Genomic DNA, 22238 nt, shown 5'->3' with positions numbered 1-22238 from the left:
AGTAGTAAATTATTATAATTACATATGAAATACTTGAAAAACTAATGTAACTTCACGCTATCTAAAATATACCTTGTCTTATTATCTTGGAAAGGCAAACTCTAATTATTTTATGTATTGATTTAATTTTAAATAGTATCTTGATATTCAACAAATTGATATGTTGATACTCTCTTCATATTTCTAATATTTGTTTTATAATTTTCGTATCTGGAGAAATGGAGCAAGTAATAAATACAAAGGGAGATTTTAATTAATATGTCTGTGATTTAATAAGTAATAAACTACTACTCTTATTTTTATTTAAGTTAGTTAAATTATTCTAAAATTACGTGTCTATCAAAGTGTAACACTTAAAAAACACACGGAAGGAGTATTTACGTACCACTTGAGTTTTTTTATACTACACATAAGACAAGAGTTTATGTTGTACACTTGTAATACCCTTCTCTATTTCATAATAATCAGAACAATTTGACTTATATTTGTGCGAAGAAATGTTTGTATATTAAGTATAAAAATTTGATACAATGATAATTTACGTAAGACAAATGCAAAGGTATTTTATATAGCAACACATTTTTTTTATGTATTGATAAAACCTTTAGTTAAATTAAGTAAACAAACAGTGCAATAAAAGTCAACTCATTTTGTATAATGTATGAAAGTATGTTGTATAATGTTAATGTATATTGTACTCTAGATCTCAATCTTTTCCCATCCCATACAAAAGAACGGAGGAAAGCAAACAAATATAATAAGGCAAAACAAAAAAAACAAAAAAAAAGAAACCCCAACACCTTAAACAAAGCTCTTCGTATGTTCCGCCATTATTTCCCCAAAAAGAAGCAAACTACCCACCAAATCTTCCTAACTTATCTTCAATTTCAACAAATCAGAAAAAAATGGAAAATAATAAAATTCTTGATCATCTTAGCGGAACTATGATCCAAAATAGTGAAATTTTCAAAACTGAATTAACCCCAAAAATTGAGAGGGATTTTTTTTTTATTTTCATCTGTTATTCCCTCCTAAAATTTTCACAATTAAAATACAAGTATGTGGTAAATAATCCCCTTCTCTATCCTTTTTTTATTAAATTTTCCTCCTATAAATTTACACTAAGCAATCTCAAAAGTTAGATTTAAAATAAATCTTACTACTCGAACTCAGAGAAATCAGAAGAAGAAAATAGCGATTGGAAGCAGTCGAATTTGATTTGTTGGAGTACTTATCACCGTCCAAGGTAATTAATATGTTTAATTCATCAATAGAAGTAATTTTTTTTGGTTGTTTTTTAATTATTTTAAATATGATATTTTTAATTATTTTGAATATGATAGTATTCTAAATTTTTAGATTGAACTACGAATTTATTGTTATTTATAGTTTTTAAATTAAACTACTTTGAATGTGAAATTTAATTGAATGATAAAATGTATCAACTTTGAAGTTTGCGGTCTACTATTATACTATAACGAATGTTTTGATTATTAGTTGAATTTTGTGCAAATATGCGTAGATTAATGATTTTTGTGAGATCTGTCGTAAGACCATACCCGTACCCGATTACCGAACCGCCCTTTCGGCTATGATTGAGAGTCCATATTTCTCATATTACCCATCATTTTTATTTTCTGTATAATCAAAACACTAATAATAATAAAACAAATATGTGTATTCGAGTGATAATTAAAGAAAACAGAAAGATTGTGGGAGTAGAGAGAAAAGAAAGAAAAGGGTGAGTGTTTAGTCAGGGTGATGCTATTTTGGGTGGGAAGCGTAAGTTCAATGTAGGTACTCTGTTTGGCTATTAACTTTGATTAAGGTATGAAATTTTGTTTTGTTTGGTTGAATAGTTGAAAAACTACTTTTATATGTAGGTTCAAATACATAAAAGACAATTTTATGACATTTAAGGTTTCTTAATGTGTCAAATCGACAAATTAATCCATTAATTAAAATATTATTTGGTTTAAATAATTTTACAAGGTTTTGATTTATTGTAATGCTTTTATTCATGCACATACTTACCGTAGTTTATCACTTTGATTTCTAATAGTTTTTCTTCTTTAGCTCCAATATGTCAAGATCAGGAGGAAAGGCTCCTTCAAAAGAAAACTACATAGCTCAAAATGAGTATGATTCATGACAATTGAAGCTAACAAGACGAGGATGAAGACTTTGGGCATAAAGCGCATTGCCGCTTCTTTGACAAGTTTAGTAGATAGCTCAAAAGTTAAGAAAAGTAAAGAAAAGTGTACCGCATCTCTTGAGAAAGATAGTGATTATGTACCCGATGAGAATGAGGAAGTTGAGTATGAGAAAGAAACTCACAATGTGACTTCAAATAAGAAGGTATTGACTTATTTTTCGTAAAGTTTTTTTTAGATACTATCTAATAATCATGTATTATCTTATATTTGGTTACCTACTCTTTATTATAAAAAATTTCTGGTTAAAATTAATGAGAACAAAGAAAGGGATCGAAGGAGCAATCTCATTCCACCAATGTCAATTGCTAGGTTATTAAGATCAAATAAAAAAAGACAGGCAAGACAAGGAAATAAAAACGGTGATAAAACCGGAAGACGTATACAAGGAAATATTCATGCGATTTCTCAATTTTGGTATATTCTACTAACTTGCCCCAAAATGTACTTGATATAGGACGATATGAAGCGCAACACTCTGAAAACAATAATGATAATGATTTGCAAGGTCGAGAAGGAGTTTAGATCAAACAAGAGATGACATTACTTTAAAAGGACAAGAAGATTTCAACAATGCAGACATGATTAGAAGTTATGATGATGAAATACCTATAAATGAAGGAGAAGACAACAATGGTATTATTTGTTATTTATTCAATGGTTTTTATTTACAATGCACGAATTAATACATTTCATAATGTTTTATATTATAGGAACTAAAAAAAAGAGAAAAACTTTTAAGACTAACAATCCTAGAGGCCCTACAAGAAATCTTCAAATGGCAAAAATGAGACCCGGTGAGAAAAAAAAAGTGGATTTTAACATAAAAGGTCAGCCGATTGGTGTGAATAGGGCTTGTTTGGCAAATTATTGTGGTGCTCTTGTACGAGATCCTCTTAACGCTCCACTTTATGAGGTGAAAGTATTTTCATAGATTTCGAAAGAAAATAAGGAGAAGATGTGGCAACTTGTTCTGGTATATTTTTTTTTTAATTTTATACCTTGATACAAATAGATTATTTTTTTCTTGCAATTTTGTTTTTTTTGGCACTAATAACTACATTTCTATGTATTGTAAAGGAAAAATTTGATATAGGACTTGAGGATGATGAGGATGAAGAGGGACGTGAAAAGAAGTTAAAAGAAGTTAAAAGAAAGAAAAAAGTTTATCATGGAATCTTTGAATAAGAAGTATAGGAATTATCGCGCAAGATTGAAAAATACTTATTATGATACAGTTGGTACAGATAAAGATCGACTTAAAGAGGAAAATATGCCTCCAAATGTTGATGAAAATGACTTGAAATGGCTTGTTGAATATTTTGGGTCAACAGAATTTAAGGTATAGTATAATGTTATCATATATTTCTTTCTTTCTTTTTTAGTTTTGGACATTAATTATATATTACTTTTCATATTTTAAAAGCCATAAGTAAAAGAAATGCTGACAATCGATCTTACCAAGATGCTGGACACACTGTTGGGACAAAGAGTTTTGCTCAAAAAGCCGAAGACATGGTAAACTCTTTCCTTTTTTTTTTTTTTTTTTTTTTTTGCAAAAAAAAAGTAATTTTATGATGTAACTTTTTTATGATATCAGTTCAATCGTGACAAAGTAGTGCCAAGCATGTTGGATTTATACGAGGAAACTCATTCTAAAAGTGATAAAGCACCTATCACTGAAGTGGCAAAAGAAACCATGGTAAGAATTTACGTAGTAGTAAGACTAATATTGAAAAATCATACTATATCTATATTGTATTACAAAAGCTAATGAACAAATCCTATCAATAACTTAATTCATCGTATTTGTATTTTTTATTCCTATATTATTAAAGGTATTTTGAAAGTTAATTGTGGAGGTGGTATATGTGTTGTGATTGAAATGATGTTGGAGTTGTTTTATGTTTATTGTGTGACAGCAGGTTGAAATGATTATATTAAAGTCGGTTTTCAGTCATATTATAAGGGAAATTCTGTCCAAATTTATGTAGAAGTAAAGATACATTGTATTTGTTATTAGTTAAAAAGACTTGTGGCCTTTATCCTCTCTGTAGGATCAATCTAGTATATAATTAATTGATTTCATTTGTAATTATTAGTGTTTTTAGTTTTTCCCCTTTTTGTATAATCTTACATTTAATTTTTTTTTATACAGTCAAAAATTAAAGATCTCCTTATGCAACGTGAGGAAGGAGAAATAAACATGACCGATGAAGAAATCTATGCAAAAGTTAAGCCCATTGGTAAACGTGGTCGTTATCGTGGCAAGGGAGTCAGTCCTTCTATTACATCATTATATGGGACATTTAGTGAAGGAGAAAAGCTACGCAAAGAAGCCGATGAAGCAAAGAATGAGGCAATAGAGTCTAAACAAGAGGCAAAAGAAGCTAATGTGAAAAATAAAGCCCTAAATAAAAAGATGAGAGGCCTTCAGAATGAAATGGAGGTCGTGAAAGATTTCATGGGGATTATTTTGAACCATCTAGGCTATGATTTGTCTGAAATAAATATGGATGAGGTATATTTCATTATTTAATACTATTATATGATTATTGGATTAAATTTAAAAAATAGTTTTTATTTGTCATTGCATACTGATTATGAAAATATAGGTTAATGATAACGAGGATGACGATGAGGAAGATAATGAGAATGACGATGAAGAGGATGATGAAATTCAAGTAGATGAAGAGTAGTAGTAACATTTATTTTCATTCATTGTAAGTTCTAGTGAACTAAATTTTTTAATCTTTCTTTGGATGTGATAACATTTAATTATGATCATTTACAACTTTGTTTTATTATTTTTTTTTATTTTATGAATTAGTGATCTATACTTATTTAAATCTAATTTTTCATCATTGTAACAAATATTTAATTTCATACTTTTCAATGACAGGAAATTATATAATGAAGATGGCTAGAGATGGAATTGGAAGAAATTGAAGAAAATAATGTTGTTTTCAAGCTTATAGTTTTAGATAGAAAACTCTTTTGTATTCACATTATCCAAATTTTTTTTAAATTATTTTGAAGTTAAGTAGTTTAGTAACTTAAATAAATATTTTTGGATCAATAATGTAATGACTATTAAATTATTAATAATGTTATTTTTGTTTGATTTAATGAAATCAACTTGCTTTACATATGTTATATTGACATGATGATAAATCTTTTAAAATGATTTTGCCTATAAATGTACAACAAAAATTATATCATGACATAAAAAATTCTTGTAATATAAATTACTATACATTTCGAATTAATATATTAGAGAAATATACAATGTTCTTTTGCCTCTAAAAACCTTTTATGTCAAATTTCTAATTTGCATCTAAATATCATTAGCATTAATATACAAAATTGCATCTAATTATATTTTGAGACAAAACTATATGATTGCTTCTAAATGTATATGGTATGTAGAAGCAAATAGATATAATGCCTCTAAATATATTTTGAGGCAAAATTATAAGGTTGCCTCTAAATATATATGGTATTTAGAAGCAAATTTTCATAATGCCTCTAAATATATTTAGGGGCAAGATTATACGGTTGCCTCCAAATATATTTAGGGGCAAGATTATACAATTGCCTCCAAATATATTTAGGGGCAGGATTATATAGTTGCTTCTAAATATACGGGTTTTAGAAGCAATGCATTGTATTGCCTCTAAAAGAGGCTTTAGAGGCAACCATCAATTAGCGACGGAATTTTTAGAGGCACTTGATTAATTATCTCTAAAAGTTATTAGAGGCAACATCATTATTATTAGAGGCATTTTTTACTTGCTTCTATAAGTAATTTTTTTTTTGTAGTGTTGGAACTCCAAACCTAGGAAAAATGATCTTCTTTAGAAGCTTAAGCACAACCTTGTGATCATTGGTAGGTGAGGGTATGGCTTCAATACATTTCGTAACATAATCGACCGCTACCAAGATATATAGATTCCCACAAGAAGAAACGAAAGGCCCCATAAAATCCACCCCCCAAACATCGAAGGGTTCAACTTCTAAAACACTTTGTTGGGGCATTTCGTCCCTCTTGGTAATGCCTCCGCTCCTTTGACATCTATCACATTGCGCAACGAATTGGTGGGCATCTCTATGCATCGTCAGCCACCACAATAAAGATTGAGAGATTTTTTCCACTGTTTTGTCAACACCACCATGCCCTCCACATGGTAGTGAGTGGCAATGCTCAAGAACTCCTTGAATTTCGTGATCTGGAACACACTTCCGATAAAGGCCATCTCCACATTGCTTGAATAGGTATGGGTCATTACTAAAGTACCTTCTCACTTCCTTGAAAAACTTCTTTTATTGAGAAGTGTACTCCGGGGGAACGAATCCACACGCAAGATAGTTGGCTATATCCGCGTACCAAGGGGTAGAAGTTGACACCAAAGCCATGAGAGCCTCGAATCCTATCTCATCCTTAATCGGTACATCCTCCTTGTTCTCAAATGGTAGCCTAGACAAATGATCCGCTACATAGTTCTCCGCTCCCTTTTGTCCCTCATTTCCATGTGAAAGTATTGGAGAGAGAGAACCCAACGGATCAAGCGAGGATTTGCTTCTTTCTTGGTCATGAGATACTGCACCGCGATGTGATCCGTGTACACAATAACTTTTGAGCATATAAGATAGGACCGAAACTTATCGAATGCAAACACTATCGCTAACATCTCTTCCTCCGTTGTTGTGTAATTCTTTTGAGCCTCATCTAGAGTCCTACTTGCGTAGTAGATGACACATGATTTTCCTTGTCTATTTTGACCAAGAACGGCACCTACTGCAAAGTCACTAGCATCGCACATTAGCTCAAAAGGCAAGCTCCAATCCGGAGTTTGCAAAACGGGAGAAGAAATGAGAGCTTCCTTGAGCTTACGAAACGCCTCAAGGCAAGCCTCATTGAAGTTAAAAACAACCTCTTTTTTGAGTAATTCTGTCAAAGGTTTGGCGATTGAAGAAAAATCTTTGATAGACCTCCGGTAAAAACTGGCATGCCCAAGAAAAGCCCGTACCCCCGTGATGGAAGTAGGAGGGGGCAACTTTTCAATCACCGAAACCTTGGCCGGATCAACCTCAATGCCATTTTTTGAAACCTTGTGGCCGAGGACAATGCCCTCCTCGACCATAAAATGGCACTTTTCCCAATTTAAAACCAAATTCGTCTCTTGACACCTTTTCAAAACTTTTTCAAGGTTAAAAAGACAAGTGTCAAAAGACGAGCCACCAACACTAAAATCATCCATGAAAACTTCAATTTCTTTTTCAAGCATCTCAGAGAAAATGGAAGTCATGCATCTTTGAAAAGTAGAGGGAGCATTGCATAATCCGAATGGAATTCTTTGGTATGAAAATGTCCTATATGGACACGTGAAAGTAGTTTTCTCTTGATCACTTGGATGGATAGGGATTTGGAAAAATTCGGAATACCCATCCAAGAAACAAAAGAAAGCATGGTTAGAAAGCCTTTCAAGCATTTGGTCCATGAAAGGGAGAGGAAAACAATCTTTCTTGGTGTTTTTGTTCAATCTCCTATAATCAATGCACATTCTCCACCCGGTCACCGTCCGGGTGGAGATTTCCTCTCCCTTTTCATTCTTGATTATGGTCATCCCACCCTTCTTTGGAACTACATGAACTGGGCTAACCCATTTGCTATCGGAGATAGCATAGATGTTGCCCGCCTCACGTAGTTTCAAAATTTCTTTCTTCACAACCTCTTGAAGGTTGGGGTTCAAACTTCTTTGAGGTTCAATGGAGGTGGAATGATCATCTTCAAGATGAATACGATGCATGCATAAAGAAGGGCTAATACCTTTGATATCATCAATGCTATACCCTATCACATCCCTATATTTTCTTAAAACATCAAGAAGTTTTTCCAAATTAAGAGCATCTAGGGTAGCATTGACAATAATAGGGTATTTTCCCTCCTTATCAAGAAAAGCATATTTCAGAGAAGGGGGAAGGGGCTTGAGTTCTACCTTGGGAGGAGGCTTAGAACTCTTCCTCCAATTTCTCCTCCTTGGACTCAAGCTCGATCTCAACTTGTTGTTCAACTTCCTCCTTTGAGGATTCCTCCATTGCCATGACAAATTCTTTAGCCTCTTAAGCGTGGAACTCTTCTTTGCATGTAAGGGCTTCTATCATTGGATCTTGAGGCCTCATCACGACCCTCCCCAAGCGATCTAGCTCTTCATTCACAACATCAACTCTATAACATTTTTCAACCATGGAAGTCTTGAGCAACTTAAAAAATTCAAAGACAATCTTTTCATCGGCCACTTCACAAGTGATGGTGTTGTTCTTGCAATTAATGACCACCCCTAAAGTTTTAGGAGCTTCACGTCCCAAAATCAAAGGAGTGTTAACATCTTCCTCCATATCAATCACTACAAAGTCACAAGGCACGTAGATGTGTCCCACTTGAATTGGAACATCCTCAAGCTCTCCATAAGGTAATTTCACCGATCGATCGGCCAATTGAATTGTCTTCCTTGTAGGGATCATCTCAATATTGAGTTTTTGAGCAATGGATAGAGGGATTAAACTAACACTTGCTCCAAGATCGGCTAAGGCGCCCCTAGCTTCCATGTTCCCAATTTTCACCGGCAAAGTGAAACTTCCCGGGTCTTTTTCCTTCTTTGGCATCTTATGTTGGACAAGTGCACTCACTTGATGTGGAAGGGTGATAAGCTCATCATTGAGATTCCTCTTGTTGGTGAGAATATCCTTGAGGAACTTGGAGTAAGATGGCATTTGTGTCACAACTTCAAGAAAAGGGAGGTTGATATGCAAATTCTTCATGACACTAAGAAATTTTGTGAACTTGTCATTCAACTTCCTCTCCTCTAGACGACCGGGAAAAGGAACCGGTCCATCAAGATTCCTAGCCTCACTAGGAATTGAAGTTGTCTTCTCATTGTCAAGCTTCTTCTTCTCCGAACCTCCTTCTATCTCATCACCTTTTTCTTTCTCACCTCCCTTGTTTTCATTCACACTCTTCTCACCTCCCTTCTTTTCCTCACTATCCCCTTCATTTGTCCCTTCATAGGAAGTTCCCAACCTCAATGTGATCGCCTTGCATGTATCGGGTTTCGGATTGTGAGATGGGTTAGGTTGTGGTTGTCCGGGTAGAGTGGATGGTGATTGAAAGGAGTTCTCTCGGCCAATTGAGCTAGTTGTGAATCAACCATATTAAAGTGAGCTCTTATCTCTTGCATTTGTTGCCCAAAATATTGCATTCACGCATGCATGGCTTGGAGGAGTTGAGTTTGAGTTAGCTCCGCTTGAGGTGCTTGTTCTTGATGATTTCTTTGAGGTGATTTGGTTTGATTGTTGTATTGGTTGTTCCTTGGATAGCTTCCTCTTGGGTTTTGGGGTTGAGATGGTGGTGTATTTTGATATTAAGGGTTGGAGTTATAGGAAGGTTGAGCTTGTTGGTTCCATTGTTGAGGTTGAGGTACAAACCCGGGTGGTGGTTGTCTCCAAGCTACTCCACCGCCGCTTCCTCTAAATCCCTCTTGCCTTGTGTTGTATGCCGCTACATGTTAAGGGCTTAAACCTCCACAATAGGATGTATCATGGTTCGTTCCTCCACAATTTTGACAAGAGAAATAGTTAACTTGAGAAGAGCTTGCTCCACCACTTGAACTTGCATTCACACTCGTGTTCAACTTGGAAAGCCCTTTTGTTAGTTGATCAATTTAATGTTGTAATTGATCAACTTTCTCCAATTCGTAAATACCACCTCTCTTTAGAGCGTTTCTTCTTTTCCCCCCCCCCCCAAGAGTAATTCTTTGCTACCTCTTTTATTGTGGCTTCAACTTGATTTTGAGGGATCTTGATTAATTGACCACCCGCCCCCGCATCCAAATTGGCTCTTGACATGGGCTCCAATCCGTCGTAGAAAAACCGCATGAGCAATCCTTGATTGTACTCATGGTGGGGACATGCTTGTACCAACTCTTTGAATCTCTCCAATGCTTCACCAAGACTTTAATCGGCCTCTTGCTCAAATGATGCAATTTTCCTTCTCATTTCGGCGGTCTTCTCTTCGGAGATAAAGCGCTTCAAGAACGCCTTTACAACCTCCCTCCATGTTGTGAGAGTGTTAGGCTTTACTTGCTTTAGCCATTTCTTTGCTCGTCCGGTGAGAGATTGCCGGAAAAGGTGCTTACGAATGTAGTCTTGACTCACTTCATTGGTTTGCATCATTGCGCGGCATCATTGCGCACAATTCAAGGAATCGGTCCAAATGTTCGATAGGGTCCTCACTTGCACTTTCGGAAAATTGCTCCGATTGGACCATTCGAGTATATTGTGGATTGATTGAGAAGTTGGTTTCCGTGACGGGTAGCAAAATACCTCCCGTGAGTTCATAATCCTCCTGATTTCCGAACTCACGAAACAAAACATCATTCTCTTGTCCCGCCATTGATTCGCGTGGTGAAATTGAAGAGTAAGTATCATTCTCACTATCAACTATATCACCAAAACCTCTTCCCTCGTCTTGATAAAGCCTACGGACTTGTCTCAAGGTTCGGTTGATTTCGTGGTCAATTTGATGTGAGGGTGCTCCTTGAGACTTCCTAAGCATTCACCAAAGCTAAGCAAAAAATTAGCAATGACAAGGATGATAAAACAAAAAAAACAAAAAGAAAAGAAAGCAAAAATGACTCTAACAAAAGCAATAATAGACGCTAAACAAGCCGCTTCCCCGGCAACGGCGCCAAAATTTGATCGCGGGTTTAATAGGTCGTTTGGCTACCACCCTAACCAAATTATTCATTTATAATACCTAAACCTACACTAAACTAGTTAGTGGCAAGTAAAGGGTTGAACCACTAGGGAAGAGCACTAATTCAACATCAAATATCACTAATGCAAGAGTGAAAAGGGGATTGTTTTTGTTGATTTTGTTGAGTAGAACACTAAAACTACAAGTAAGCAATAAAATGATGATTAAAATCAATAGAAAATGACTCTAGGGATACGAGGGTGTCCAATATGATTAGAAAGAGGAGAATAATGGTGATTATCATGAAACATATGCCAAAGAACACAAGGTTCTACCTAAACAATTCATTCTCATGCAATAGTCTAGGCAAATCAATGAAAGAGGTCTACACTAATAAGGATCATTCTCATGCATCCTATTAGTTACAATCAAATCAAGAGAATAAAGAAGCACAATCCATAAAAACTCCACTTTAATAACTCATTCTCATGCAATCATTAAAATAGAGGTTATCCTAATCTAATTCAAATCACTTTCATGCATTTAAACTAGAAAACATCAAATAGAGTGCAACAATAATCCCAAGCTAATAAAAATCATGTCTTTCATCAATATATGGCATTAGTTCAATCCAACCATCATCATTCATCCAATATCAAATCATATCTTCCACCCCCTTCCCCTAGCTAAAAGTTTAGCCTAGATAAGGGAGATTAAACATAATATCAAAACTAGAAATAAACTCAAGAAACTAAAAAAAAAACATGATTGAAATTAATGAAATCAATAATAACTAGATAAACTAATAAGATTGACAAAAATAAGTAACAATAAAACAAATAAATAATGTTAAAGGAAAGGAGAAGAGATTACTAAAGAAAGGATTAAAGAAAGATGAAAACTTGGATACTTGCTTGATTGATGGAAGATTAAAACTTGAGCAAAGTTGAATACAATAAAGGATGCTTGAATAACAATCTAATTTCTCTCTCTAGATTAGGCTAATGTTCTATGGAATTAGTACTGAGTGTCTTCTATTACAAAGAGTCCCGTCCATATATATGTGGCTCCCCCCAAAAGAAAGAGACTTGGACAACAAGGCGCAAATAAATCAGAAACCCAGCCGTGCGCGCCCGCATACGACACATGCGCGCCCGTGCAGTAGATGTGTGCGCCCTCTCAGCGTAGTGCGCGGCCGCAACTTTGAGGGTACGGGAACATAAGCGCGTCCGCAAAGTAGGCTTGCGCACCCGCGCATAAGGTTGCGCGCCCGCAAAGATGTCGCACAACAAGTCGCACAAACTCTTTGGTTAGGCTCTGTTTCTAGAGTCTGGCTGCGTGGGTTCTGACAGGGCTGCGCGCCCGCACAGCCAAACATGTGCGCCCGCACAGCATCCGCGCACAACAGTTAGCTTGGCTTCTTGATATTCTCTTTCTTTCTGCACATAATACCTACAAAACAAAAGCATGGAAATCAAAATAAAAACAAAGTGAGAAGACTAAGAAAAGGGAAGATAAAGGAGAAAAGAAAGGAGGAAGCAAAACTAAATAAAAATGCTTAGAAAAAGGGCCAAACAAGTGCAAATGAGGGGAGAATCCTTAGAGAAAAAGGATAAAAGAGTGGCATAAATGCCACTCATCAAGGGGGTCCCTCGCAAGAACCTGTGGCAAGCTATCATCACAAATATCATCCATTATATCAATTACATCAATATAACAACAATTTTCCTCTAGCATAGGCCCTTTCAAAACTTTCCCTAGATTAAAAGTAACATTATTGTCACCTACATAAAGGGTTAGTTTGCCATTTTTCAAGTCAATAATAAATCCTGCAGTATGGAGAAAAGGTCTACCTAATATAATGGGTATTTGTGTATCCTCTTCCATGTCTAACACAACAAAATCAACAGGAATAAAAAATTTACCAACTCTGATAGGGACGTCCTCTAAAATACCTAAGGGGTATTTTACGGAACGATCTGCCATTTGCAAAGTTATATTAGTAACTTTTAATTCTCCCATATTAAGTTTAGCACAGACAGACGATGGCATGACACTGACACCAGCACCCGAATCACACAAAGCTTTATCAATAAAAACATTCCCTATATGACAAGGGATAGAAAAACTACTGGGATCCTTTAATTTAGGAGGGGATTTGTTTTGCAATAAAGCGCTACACTCCTCTGTGAAAGCTACAGTTTCTACTTCATTAAAGGCCCTTTTCCTAATTAGAATGTCTTTCATAAATTTAGCATAAGCAGGAACTTGAGTGATTAAATAAGTGAAAGGAACTGTTACCTGCAGGTTTTTCACAACCTCTAAGAACATATCGAATTGTTTATCAAACTTACTCTTCAATTGTCTATTAGGGAATAGAAGTTTGATAACCGGGCTCTGCACATCTCCTCCCTTATCCTGAGATTTACCCTGCACAGAAACATTAGTAGAGTTAGTATCTATTTGTAGCCTTGTAGGGTTAGCAGAATTAGCGTTTGGTATAGAGGAATATAGATCAGGAACTGGTCTATCTTCCTTTGGCATGGGAGGTCCATCATAATGTGAACCACTCCTTAGAGTGATTGCATTGGCATGATCTGTAGGATGGATAGGTTGTGACGGTAGAGCTCCATACTGGCGGGATTGTAGAGTAGATGAAAGTTGTGCAATTTGATTGTCCATGATTTTATTATGGGCTAAAATAGAATCAATTTGCGCATCCCTACTCTCCATATGCTTTTGTATATTGGCAAGCATTGCTTTAATTTCTGTCATGGCAGGGTCGGAAGATGATGAGGGTGATGCTTGGCTTTTCTGGCCGGAATTAGGGTGATAATATTTTTGCTGTGGTGGGGTTTGCTGTTGTGGTTTTTGTGGAGGTGGAGGGTTTTGTACATTGGTGCTCCGGTATGAAAGATATGGATGGTTCCTTGTAGGGAATATTTCAAGCGTTAATCCCCTAGCTTGAAACCCTCTGTGATCATACCCTAAAGTACGGTGGCGTCCAAAGGGAAAGAAGATAGAGCAAAAGAGTCGCCAACAAGTTTTTTAGGAACTTGTAAACCGTTCACGAGGTGAAGGTTACACCCCTTAACGATCCAAGAGATCGTCAACTCCATACGGTCTTGAACCAAATAGGGTTCGGGGATGAAGGTATAAATCCAACCTAAAAGAGATTGAACCTACCCTAATAATAGGCCTCTACTTTATTCTGATCGTATTCATTTGCGCTTTCTGACTAACATGCAATCAATTAGTTAGCCCTAAACCTGTTTATCTATGTTGGTTGAATATTAATGCACAAATAAAACTATTATTGGCGATCACTTGAATTATAATCAAATTAACCCTAAACAAGATTATTAATTATCTTATAAAGCGTGATTACAAGTACAAAATTCCCTTTAAACATGCATAAAAGGCGTGATCAAGCAATAACAATATATAATCAAGCAACATAATAATCATCATCATCATCATAATAATAATCATAAAATAATAATAATAATAATAATAATATTCATAACCATAATCATGAATCATAAAAATAATCATAATCATAATTAATAATCATAAATCATGTTAAAGCATAATAATAGCAAGATCCTAGGCATGATACTAACAAGATATATAACAAACCCTAGCATGTCACTAAACAGTAAAAATCATAGATCATATATTTATCCCTAACATGATACTAACAATCATAAATATTAGGAAGAAAAATAAAAGGCATCATACTTTTAATCATACTTGATATTAAATTTACCCTAGACATGATAATAGGAATTAAAATAACAACCTAAGCATAAACTCTCTATCATAACATCAATAAAAACCATTAAAGTACTTACTTTGATGCCTCGTACCTCTTTCTAATAACAAAATACACACGTTAGTAACTTCAAGGAAAATAATAAACAAAACAATTAAATTAAATAATTATTGAAATAGAGATTTGGGACCAAACCCTCAGAAATTAAACCTTTCACGTCTAGGGTGAAGGAAACTTCGAATATGGCTAGGTGTATCTAAGTCTAATGACTGCGGAATTTTGTATTTGAGAAAAGCTAGTTTAGAAAAGAGAGAGAAAGAGAGTAATCAAGAGAAACTTGATGAGAGTTGGTAGATTATAGATGAATGAAAATTGGTTATTGAAAACGGAGTTTTTAGCACGTTATTTATAGAGAAAATCAGCAAAAAAGATAAAATATCAAAACAGAGTTCTGGCGCAGATGAAATCTGATTAGCGCGTACGCTGGCTATTGGCGACAGGCGCCAACATTAGCGCCAGGCGCCAACATTAGCGCCAGGCACCAAGCGTAGAGTCAGACGCTACAGCTGGCGTTTGTCGCTGATTCAGAAATTCACGCGTTTTCTTAAAATCAGATAGAAATTGCCGTACAGGAGGATAAAATCGTATTTTTCCTCAAAAAATGTTCTTTGATTTTAATTAAAACTCTGAAAAATCAACAAAAGTCAATTTATCAATGCTAATTGAATTAGGAATGAAAATAACCTTCTAGAAGAATCTAGAAGACTAAAACCATTCCTAATTGCATTAGGAATGATAAATCTATACTAGGCCCTCCCCTAGATCATTGGGCCGCATATAAGGCTAAAAACGGGCCCAGTGTAGTAAATTGGCCATAACTTCCTCAATATTCATCGGAATTGGGCTTATAATATATCGTTGGAAAGCTCTTGTCAAGCCCCATCCAACTACACTACTATTGGACCCATATCATGGACCAACCAAACTGGATTGGCTGTTATTCTTAAAATAAGTTTTCAAAAAAAACAGAGAGAAGAGAAAAGAAATTAAAACTATCCGCAACACTAAACCTTCCACACTTTCACTTCATTCGATTATGATTCGACACAAATGGGGAGATACAAATGGGTGTCTACATTCCTATAACCGACATTGTAAGAATTGGAATAAGGGTTATTCTGCCTATAGGTTTGAAAGGCATTAACTTGTTCCATAGAGCTCCTACAATGTTGCTCCCAATGCCCCACAATTCCACAATTTTCACAAAAAGCTTCATTGTTAGCAACAGCAGAAACATTAGCTACAGAGTTAGGAGTGACATTAAGATTATCTAATTTTTGACAAATAGACGTTAATTGAGCTTGCAAAAAGGATACGGAATCGACATTATGTTTTCCTTTATTTGCAAACCCTCTCGGATTCCCATATTGGGAATTGTGTATTGCCATGTCTTCGATAACCTGTCCTGCATCGTCCATATTTAAATTCATGAACCTCCCACTGGTTGCAGAATCTAGAACTGATCTAGAAGAATTTCCAAGTCCATTGTAGAATGCTTGGATCAATTGCCATTGTGCTAGATTGTGGTGGGGGCATTTTCTCTGTAGATCCTTGAACCTCTCCCAAGCCTCATATAGCGTTTTGTCAGCTTCTTGAGCGAAGTTCTGAATAGCACTCCTTAGTACCGCTGTTCTCTCTGCAGGATAGTATTTATTATAGAAATTCAAAGCAAGAGTTTCCTAGTCAGTAATACCAAGTGCAGTTCTATTCAAACCATTAAACCATAATTTAGCTTTGCCACATAATGAAAAAGGAAAGAATCTCCCTGATTTGGTCCTGCGTGACCCCGACTTGTCTAATGGTGTTACAATACTGGCAGAAATCTGCGATGTGAAGATTAGGATCTTCACCCTTAGCTCCACTGAATTGCTTCTTCTCTATCATAGTGATAAATTGGGGCTTGATTTCAAACTGAACTCCATCTAGTGCCGGAGTGGGAGTAAGGTGCGGGAAATCTGTGAGCTTTGGCTGCAAGTAGTCACTGAGTTTCTTCTGGGTCGTCATCTCTGATTCTGAATCTGTAGAAATTTCTTTGTCACTAGAATCAGAGGGACGATCTCTTCGACTGTTATCCTCCTCGGAACCCGCCAGAATTTGTCTATAGATTTTCCTTTGCCTATGAAAAAAGCGCTCGATCTCAGGATCGAATGGGATGTAACCTGATCTGGAACACCTGGGCATAAATAAGGAACTAAAAGACAAATATGAGAATTGCCTCAAAGAACTAACGTTCTCTGAGACAAAAGGGGATAATCTAGACTATAAAAAAAATCAGAAAATAAAAATAAAACCGTTTCCCCAGCAACGGTGTCAAATTATGACAGGGTAAAGTCGTCTCCCCTAATCAAAAGTAATTACTTAAGTCCTCTAACTAAAGTAGATAGGGAAGTAGGGTCGAATCCACAGGGAAACAAGTCTTTCTACTCCTAATTAATTATTATAATCTAAATTATCTAGGTAACCAATGTTGTTGTAAATAAAGGATATACTACAAAGAATAAGATCGGAGGGAATAAAATAGGGAGAAATGAATTATTAAAAGACCTAGGGCATAGGTTCACTAATAAACAATAATCCACGGCAAATCATAATAAGCAATCATCAAGCATTGATTAATCAGATTATAAAGGGCTTTCGCTACGTATTATAATCACAGAGTTAATTTACCGGTATTAAATCTCATCTGTCGAATCTCGATTTAATCATTTATAAATTAGTCCGCCTATTGAACTAAGCCTAAACATCAATTCTCATCTGTCGAATCTCTAATTAATATTGCTAAAATCATACAATTAAATCTGGCCAAACCTAATTGCATAGCATTTAATCAATCAATAGGAAATTAACCAAGCATTGATAATTAACAATCTTAAATTTACCCATTCATAATATTTATTAGATCCCCATAAACCCTAGAAATAAAACTACTCAAGCATCATCATAACTAAACTAATCAAATAAATAAAGCAAGGCATAATCAAAGAATTAAATAAAATAACTGAAATTAAAAGAGAAGAAATTGTTACCAAAAGAAATCTGGATTAATGAAAGTAATTAAGAACAAAAGTTGAGAGAGAAATTAAGAGAGAGAAAATATCATAAGTAGAGAGAGAAAATCTAAAAGAGAAGGTAATCAAAATTTACGTACATAATTCGTACTTAAACATTCCTCAAAACAAAAATTAAAACAAAACTAATCAGCTCTAAGAAAAACACGCGCCCAATGGGGCGAAGGGCCGCCCGATCGGGCCAGCCTTTTTACAACGCCCTTGCTTGGTATGTCGCGCCCGATAAAGCTTATTCTTGCCCAATCGGGCTCGACTTCTTCTTCGAGGCTTGGATTTCGATTGGGCTCGATTCCTCGGCCCAATCCGGATTTCCTCATCGGGTCTTGATTAATTGATCCAATAGCCCCGGTATCACATACCGAGCCCTTAATCACCGGCTCTCACTGATCCTGGGCTTCAAGAGTGGTCGTGTCCTTCTAGCTTCCGTAGTTGATCCATGAAAACCCGGGAAAATGCTCCAAAAGTGTCATTTCCTGTAAAACTCAACTAAAACTACAAAAACACTAGAAAACACAAATTAGTAATAAAAGTGGCCCTAAAGGGCCAAAAACACTACTAATTATGACCGGGGGACAGGGGTAAAACACTATATAAATTGGACATATCAGGGCTCTCGGCCGGGCTGTGGTTGGGCCATAGGGCCGAGTACTAGGGGAAGCAAGTGGGAGCATATGGAAGCAAGTGGGGTGAGGGACATGTGGCACAAGGAGAGTATTGAGTGGGGAGCAAGTATAGTCCCCTACTCTCCTTGTGGTGCTCACCACCCTTTACATATGATAGTGCCACTTGCAGATTTATTATTGGTTTGCTTATTAATTTTAAAATAGCTTTAAAAATAAATTGTGGAATTTCATGACTCCCACATTGATGGGATAGAAATTCCCACTCCCCCTCTTGCCTATAAATACCCATCTTGGGTTTTTGGGAAGAGTGCTTGAGTAAAAGTTCAATAGAGCATTGCATTAGCAAAAACTCTTAAGCTCATATAATACTCGGGTTTTGGTTGGACCTCGCTAACCTCGAGGTAACGGACCTAAAAGTCGCTAGTAGTTTTTGCGGGTGGACTTCCGTAAGAAGCTCGCTTATGTTCAGAGCTTAAAGCTTTCAAGTAAGAGCCCGACTTTGATGGCGAAGAACGCTACAAAGGTAAATTTCGATTTTATCCTTTTATGTTTATTTGTTATGCTTTATGGTTTTATTAATTGCGAGTGGTTCTTTGGGTCGGGGTTGTTTTCGCGGTAAGTTGGACTTACCAAACCTTAACACACACATGCGTGCGGGCTACTATTACCGAGGGCTGCTGCTAGCATGCCACACACTAAATGCGGGCTGCTGGCCGCAGCTTGCTATCAAGCCTCGCACTTGGTGTGGGCTGCTAGCTTGGCTAACCCCCTAACACTCGGTGTTTCGATGCTAGGGGTATTTTGGTCATTGTTGATTTATTACCGTTTTACCGTCTCGTATTGTAGGGAATATTTCAAGCATTACCTTAAACTTGAACCCCACTGTGATCATACACTTAAGCATGGTGGCATCAAAAGGGAATGAAGATAGAGCAAAGAGGCGCCAACAAGTTTTAGGAACTTGTAAACCGTTCACATGGTGAAGGTTACACCCCTTAACGATCCAGGAGATCGTTAACTCCAATAGGTCTGGAACCAAGACTGGAAGTTCGGGGATGAAGGTACAAATCCAACCTAAAAGAGATTGAATCTGCCCAAATAATAGTCCTCTACTTTATTCTTCTCGTATTCATGTGCGCTTTTTGACTAACATGCAATCAATGAAAGTCAGTACCTTCCACTCGTTTCGTGACAAAAATGACGGAATATTTTTGCTTTTGCATTTTCTGTTACTTATGTTTGCACACACACACACACACCATACACACACACAACCATAAGCTATACACATGTCATGTCGTGTCAAGTCAAAGCTTGGTCAAGTTAGTTGGTCAAGTTTATTATAGTCTATACGACTCCCTTGGCAAATTTTATTTTGCAGGTCTCAATTACAGCCCACGTCCGGGGACAAGCTGACCATCTACAGCCCACGTTCGGGGACAAGCGAACCATTTACAGCCCACACAAACCATCTACAGCCCACGTCCGGGGACAAGCAGACCATCTACAGCCCACGTTCGGGGACAAGCGAACATTTTACAGCCCACGTTCGGGGATAAGCGAACCATATATAGACCACGTTGGGGACAAGAGAATCAATTACATTCCACGTTCGGGGATAAGCGGACCATCTACAACCCACGTTCGGGGACAATCGAACCACTATCATTTCACGGCGCAAGGTTCTCGATACACAGAGACATGCAATTTCATCATCTGTCGACTTTCCTCGAGCATGGAAAGAATTATCCGGTGGATTTCTTCAAGCATAGAAAGCCACAAATTCATATGTCGGCTTTCCTCAAGCATGGAAAGTATCATCTGGTATATTTCTTCAGGCTTAGAAAGCTACCAAACTCATTAGTTGACTTTCCTCACGCATGGAATGTATTTCAACAAAACGTCATTTGGTGGATTCCTTCTAGCATAGGAAGCTACCAAACTCATTTGTCACCAATACACTAGTGTCAGATAAGCATTTTATTCCTTTACTCTTTTATGTGTGGAACTAACATTTTTCTGCAGGTATCGGCGTATATAGAGTGTTTTAGGCTCTCAGAGCGTCTTAAATCATTCTCCGTCCCTATTGACTACTTTGACTATCGTTTTCGAAACTGACGTTTCTACAAACTCAGTAAAAGTGGGGGATTCTGTAGACACCTAAAAATGTCTCCCCAAAACCAAACCCGATGATGAACACCTTTCATCGCCATTATTGGTCAGGTTGAGTATTTAATATTTGGAGTGATTAAATCCATGTTCTATCCAATACATTTCATAAACAAATCCATTTCCTAGGTCATTTTCCTAAATCATAACTTGTTATCCACTTTTCGTGTCCACATTGCAAAACCAAGAGAAACTGATATTTTGGTCTTATAATTTTGATCCAATTATTATTTGGTTGGATGAGCTTTAAAATAATCTTTCCAACCATATATCATAAGCCCAATTCCGAGATATAACGAAACAGATATGAGCAAAACACTAAACTCGGCCCAAAATCGACACCCTTCCACTAAAACGGACATATCTTAAAATATACAAATTATTTTGACCTAATTCTAATTGGGTTGGAAAGTATACTTGATAAGCTTTCCACTAATATATTGTATGCTTTATTCCCAGTTACGGATCAAAAGTTATGATGATTTTTAAAACGGGTAAAAATCTAGAATCACCGCGCATAGTGCAAAAGCACTGTGTCACGAGAGTGTGCCCCGTCTGACGGTGTCTGGCACCGTGTCACAGTACTGAAAATCGTGTCACGATTCTATTTTCAAAGGTTTTTTGCGTCAAATTCCACCATGGCCCGATACCTGGTGACGTTACACGGTACTAAACACCGTGTCACAGTGCTTTTTCCGTGCAATTTCCGTGTTTTCCCATACATTAACGCGGTGTACTGTACCGTGCCACAGTGGACACTATCGTGTCACGGTATGTGTGCCGTTTCATGAAATTTTCTCGTGTCTATTCTGCGTAAACCCTTCACGCGTTTTCACTTCCCGTAGGTCAAATATTTCCCGCGTCGCACTGTTGTCCACCGTGTCACGGGAGTGTGCCTCGTCTGACGGTGCCTTCCGCCGTCTGACGGTGGCTGGCACCTTGTTACGGTGTTCTCTGCCGTGTCGCAGTGTTAATTTTTAGGGTTTTATCTTTTTAGAGTTTCGTGTGTTCCCTCTGCTCATTTTCCTTATAAGTAAGACCCTCATTTCTGCAGTTCGGGGCATCAAATCTTTCTCTCTTTCTCTCTTTTACACCAAAAATCATTCTCTTCTCTTTCGCTCATATTCTAAGCCTCAAACCTATATTCCTTATTACATCATTCTTCCCCTAAGAAACTCCAAAGAGTCTATACTTAACCCGAGGTTCCGTCCTTAAACCAAGGCGTGAAAGGTACAAATAACAGAGGGTTTGGACCCAATCAACTCTACTTTTTATTTAATTTAATTTAATTTTAATTTGCTTTATATTTTTTATTGAAGTTACTAACAGTTTATTCATGATGTAGCAATTTAAAGGAACGCGCAGAATGTGAGTAATTAATTAATTTAATTACTCTTATCTTATTTTAATATTGCTGGTATCATGATTAGGTTAATTTTATATTTGATTTGACTAACGCTATTATTGTTAAATTGCTTCCAACATTAATGTTAATTCTATTATTATTATTTTTTATCACCATACTGCATGTTTAAAGGGAATATGTAATTGAAAATCACGCCTAATAAGATAATT

The 22238-nt window shown here is 36.4% G+C and overlaps 1 protein-coding gene and 1 non-coding gene across 3 annotated transcripts; both read left to right on the top strand.

Annotated features, from left to right (window-relative positions):
• The first annotated feature begins 2937 nt into the window (after positions 1-2937).
• On the top strand, positions 2938-5355 carry LOC145556103 (uncharacterized). Of its 2 annotated transcripts, none has more exons than XM_081617775.1 (4): positions 2938-3731; positions 3814-4734; positions 4829-4936; positions 5116-5355. In XM_081617775.1, the coding sequence occupies exons 2-3, from the start codon at positions 4393-4395 to the stop codon at positions 4910-4912; spliced, it is 426 nt and encodes a 141-aa protein (XP_081473901.1). In that variant the 5' UTR covers positions 2938-3731; positions 3814-4392; the 3' UTR covers positions 4913-4936; positions 5116-5355. The 2 variants fall into 2 exon arrangements, with proteins under 2 accessions (XP_081473901.1, XP_081473902.1); XM_081617776.1 differs by having other exon boundaries at positions 3646-3731; positions 3833-4734.
• Positions 5356-10163: 4808 nt separating this feature from the next.
• On the top strand, positions 10164-10271 carry LOC145557007 (small nucleolar RNA R71). Its single transcript, XR_014092090.1, has one exon. It is a non-coding gene; the product is annotated as a small nucleolar RNA R71 (small nucleolar RNA).
• Positions 10272-22238: the final 11967 nt, after the last annotated feature.

This window comes from Chenopodium album, chromosome 8, assembly GCF_948465745.1.
Source record: "Chenopodium album chromosome 8, dcCheAlbu1.1, whole genome shotgun sequence".
NCBI lineage: Eukaryota > Viridiplantae > Streptophyta > Magnoliopsida > Caryophyllales > Amaranthaceae > Chenopodium > Chenopodium album.
The sequence above is the reverse complement of the archived record's forward strand: the minus strand, read 5'-3'. Positions and strand labels throughout refer to the sequence as shown.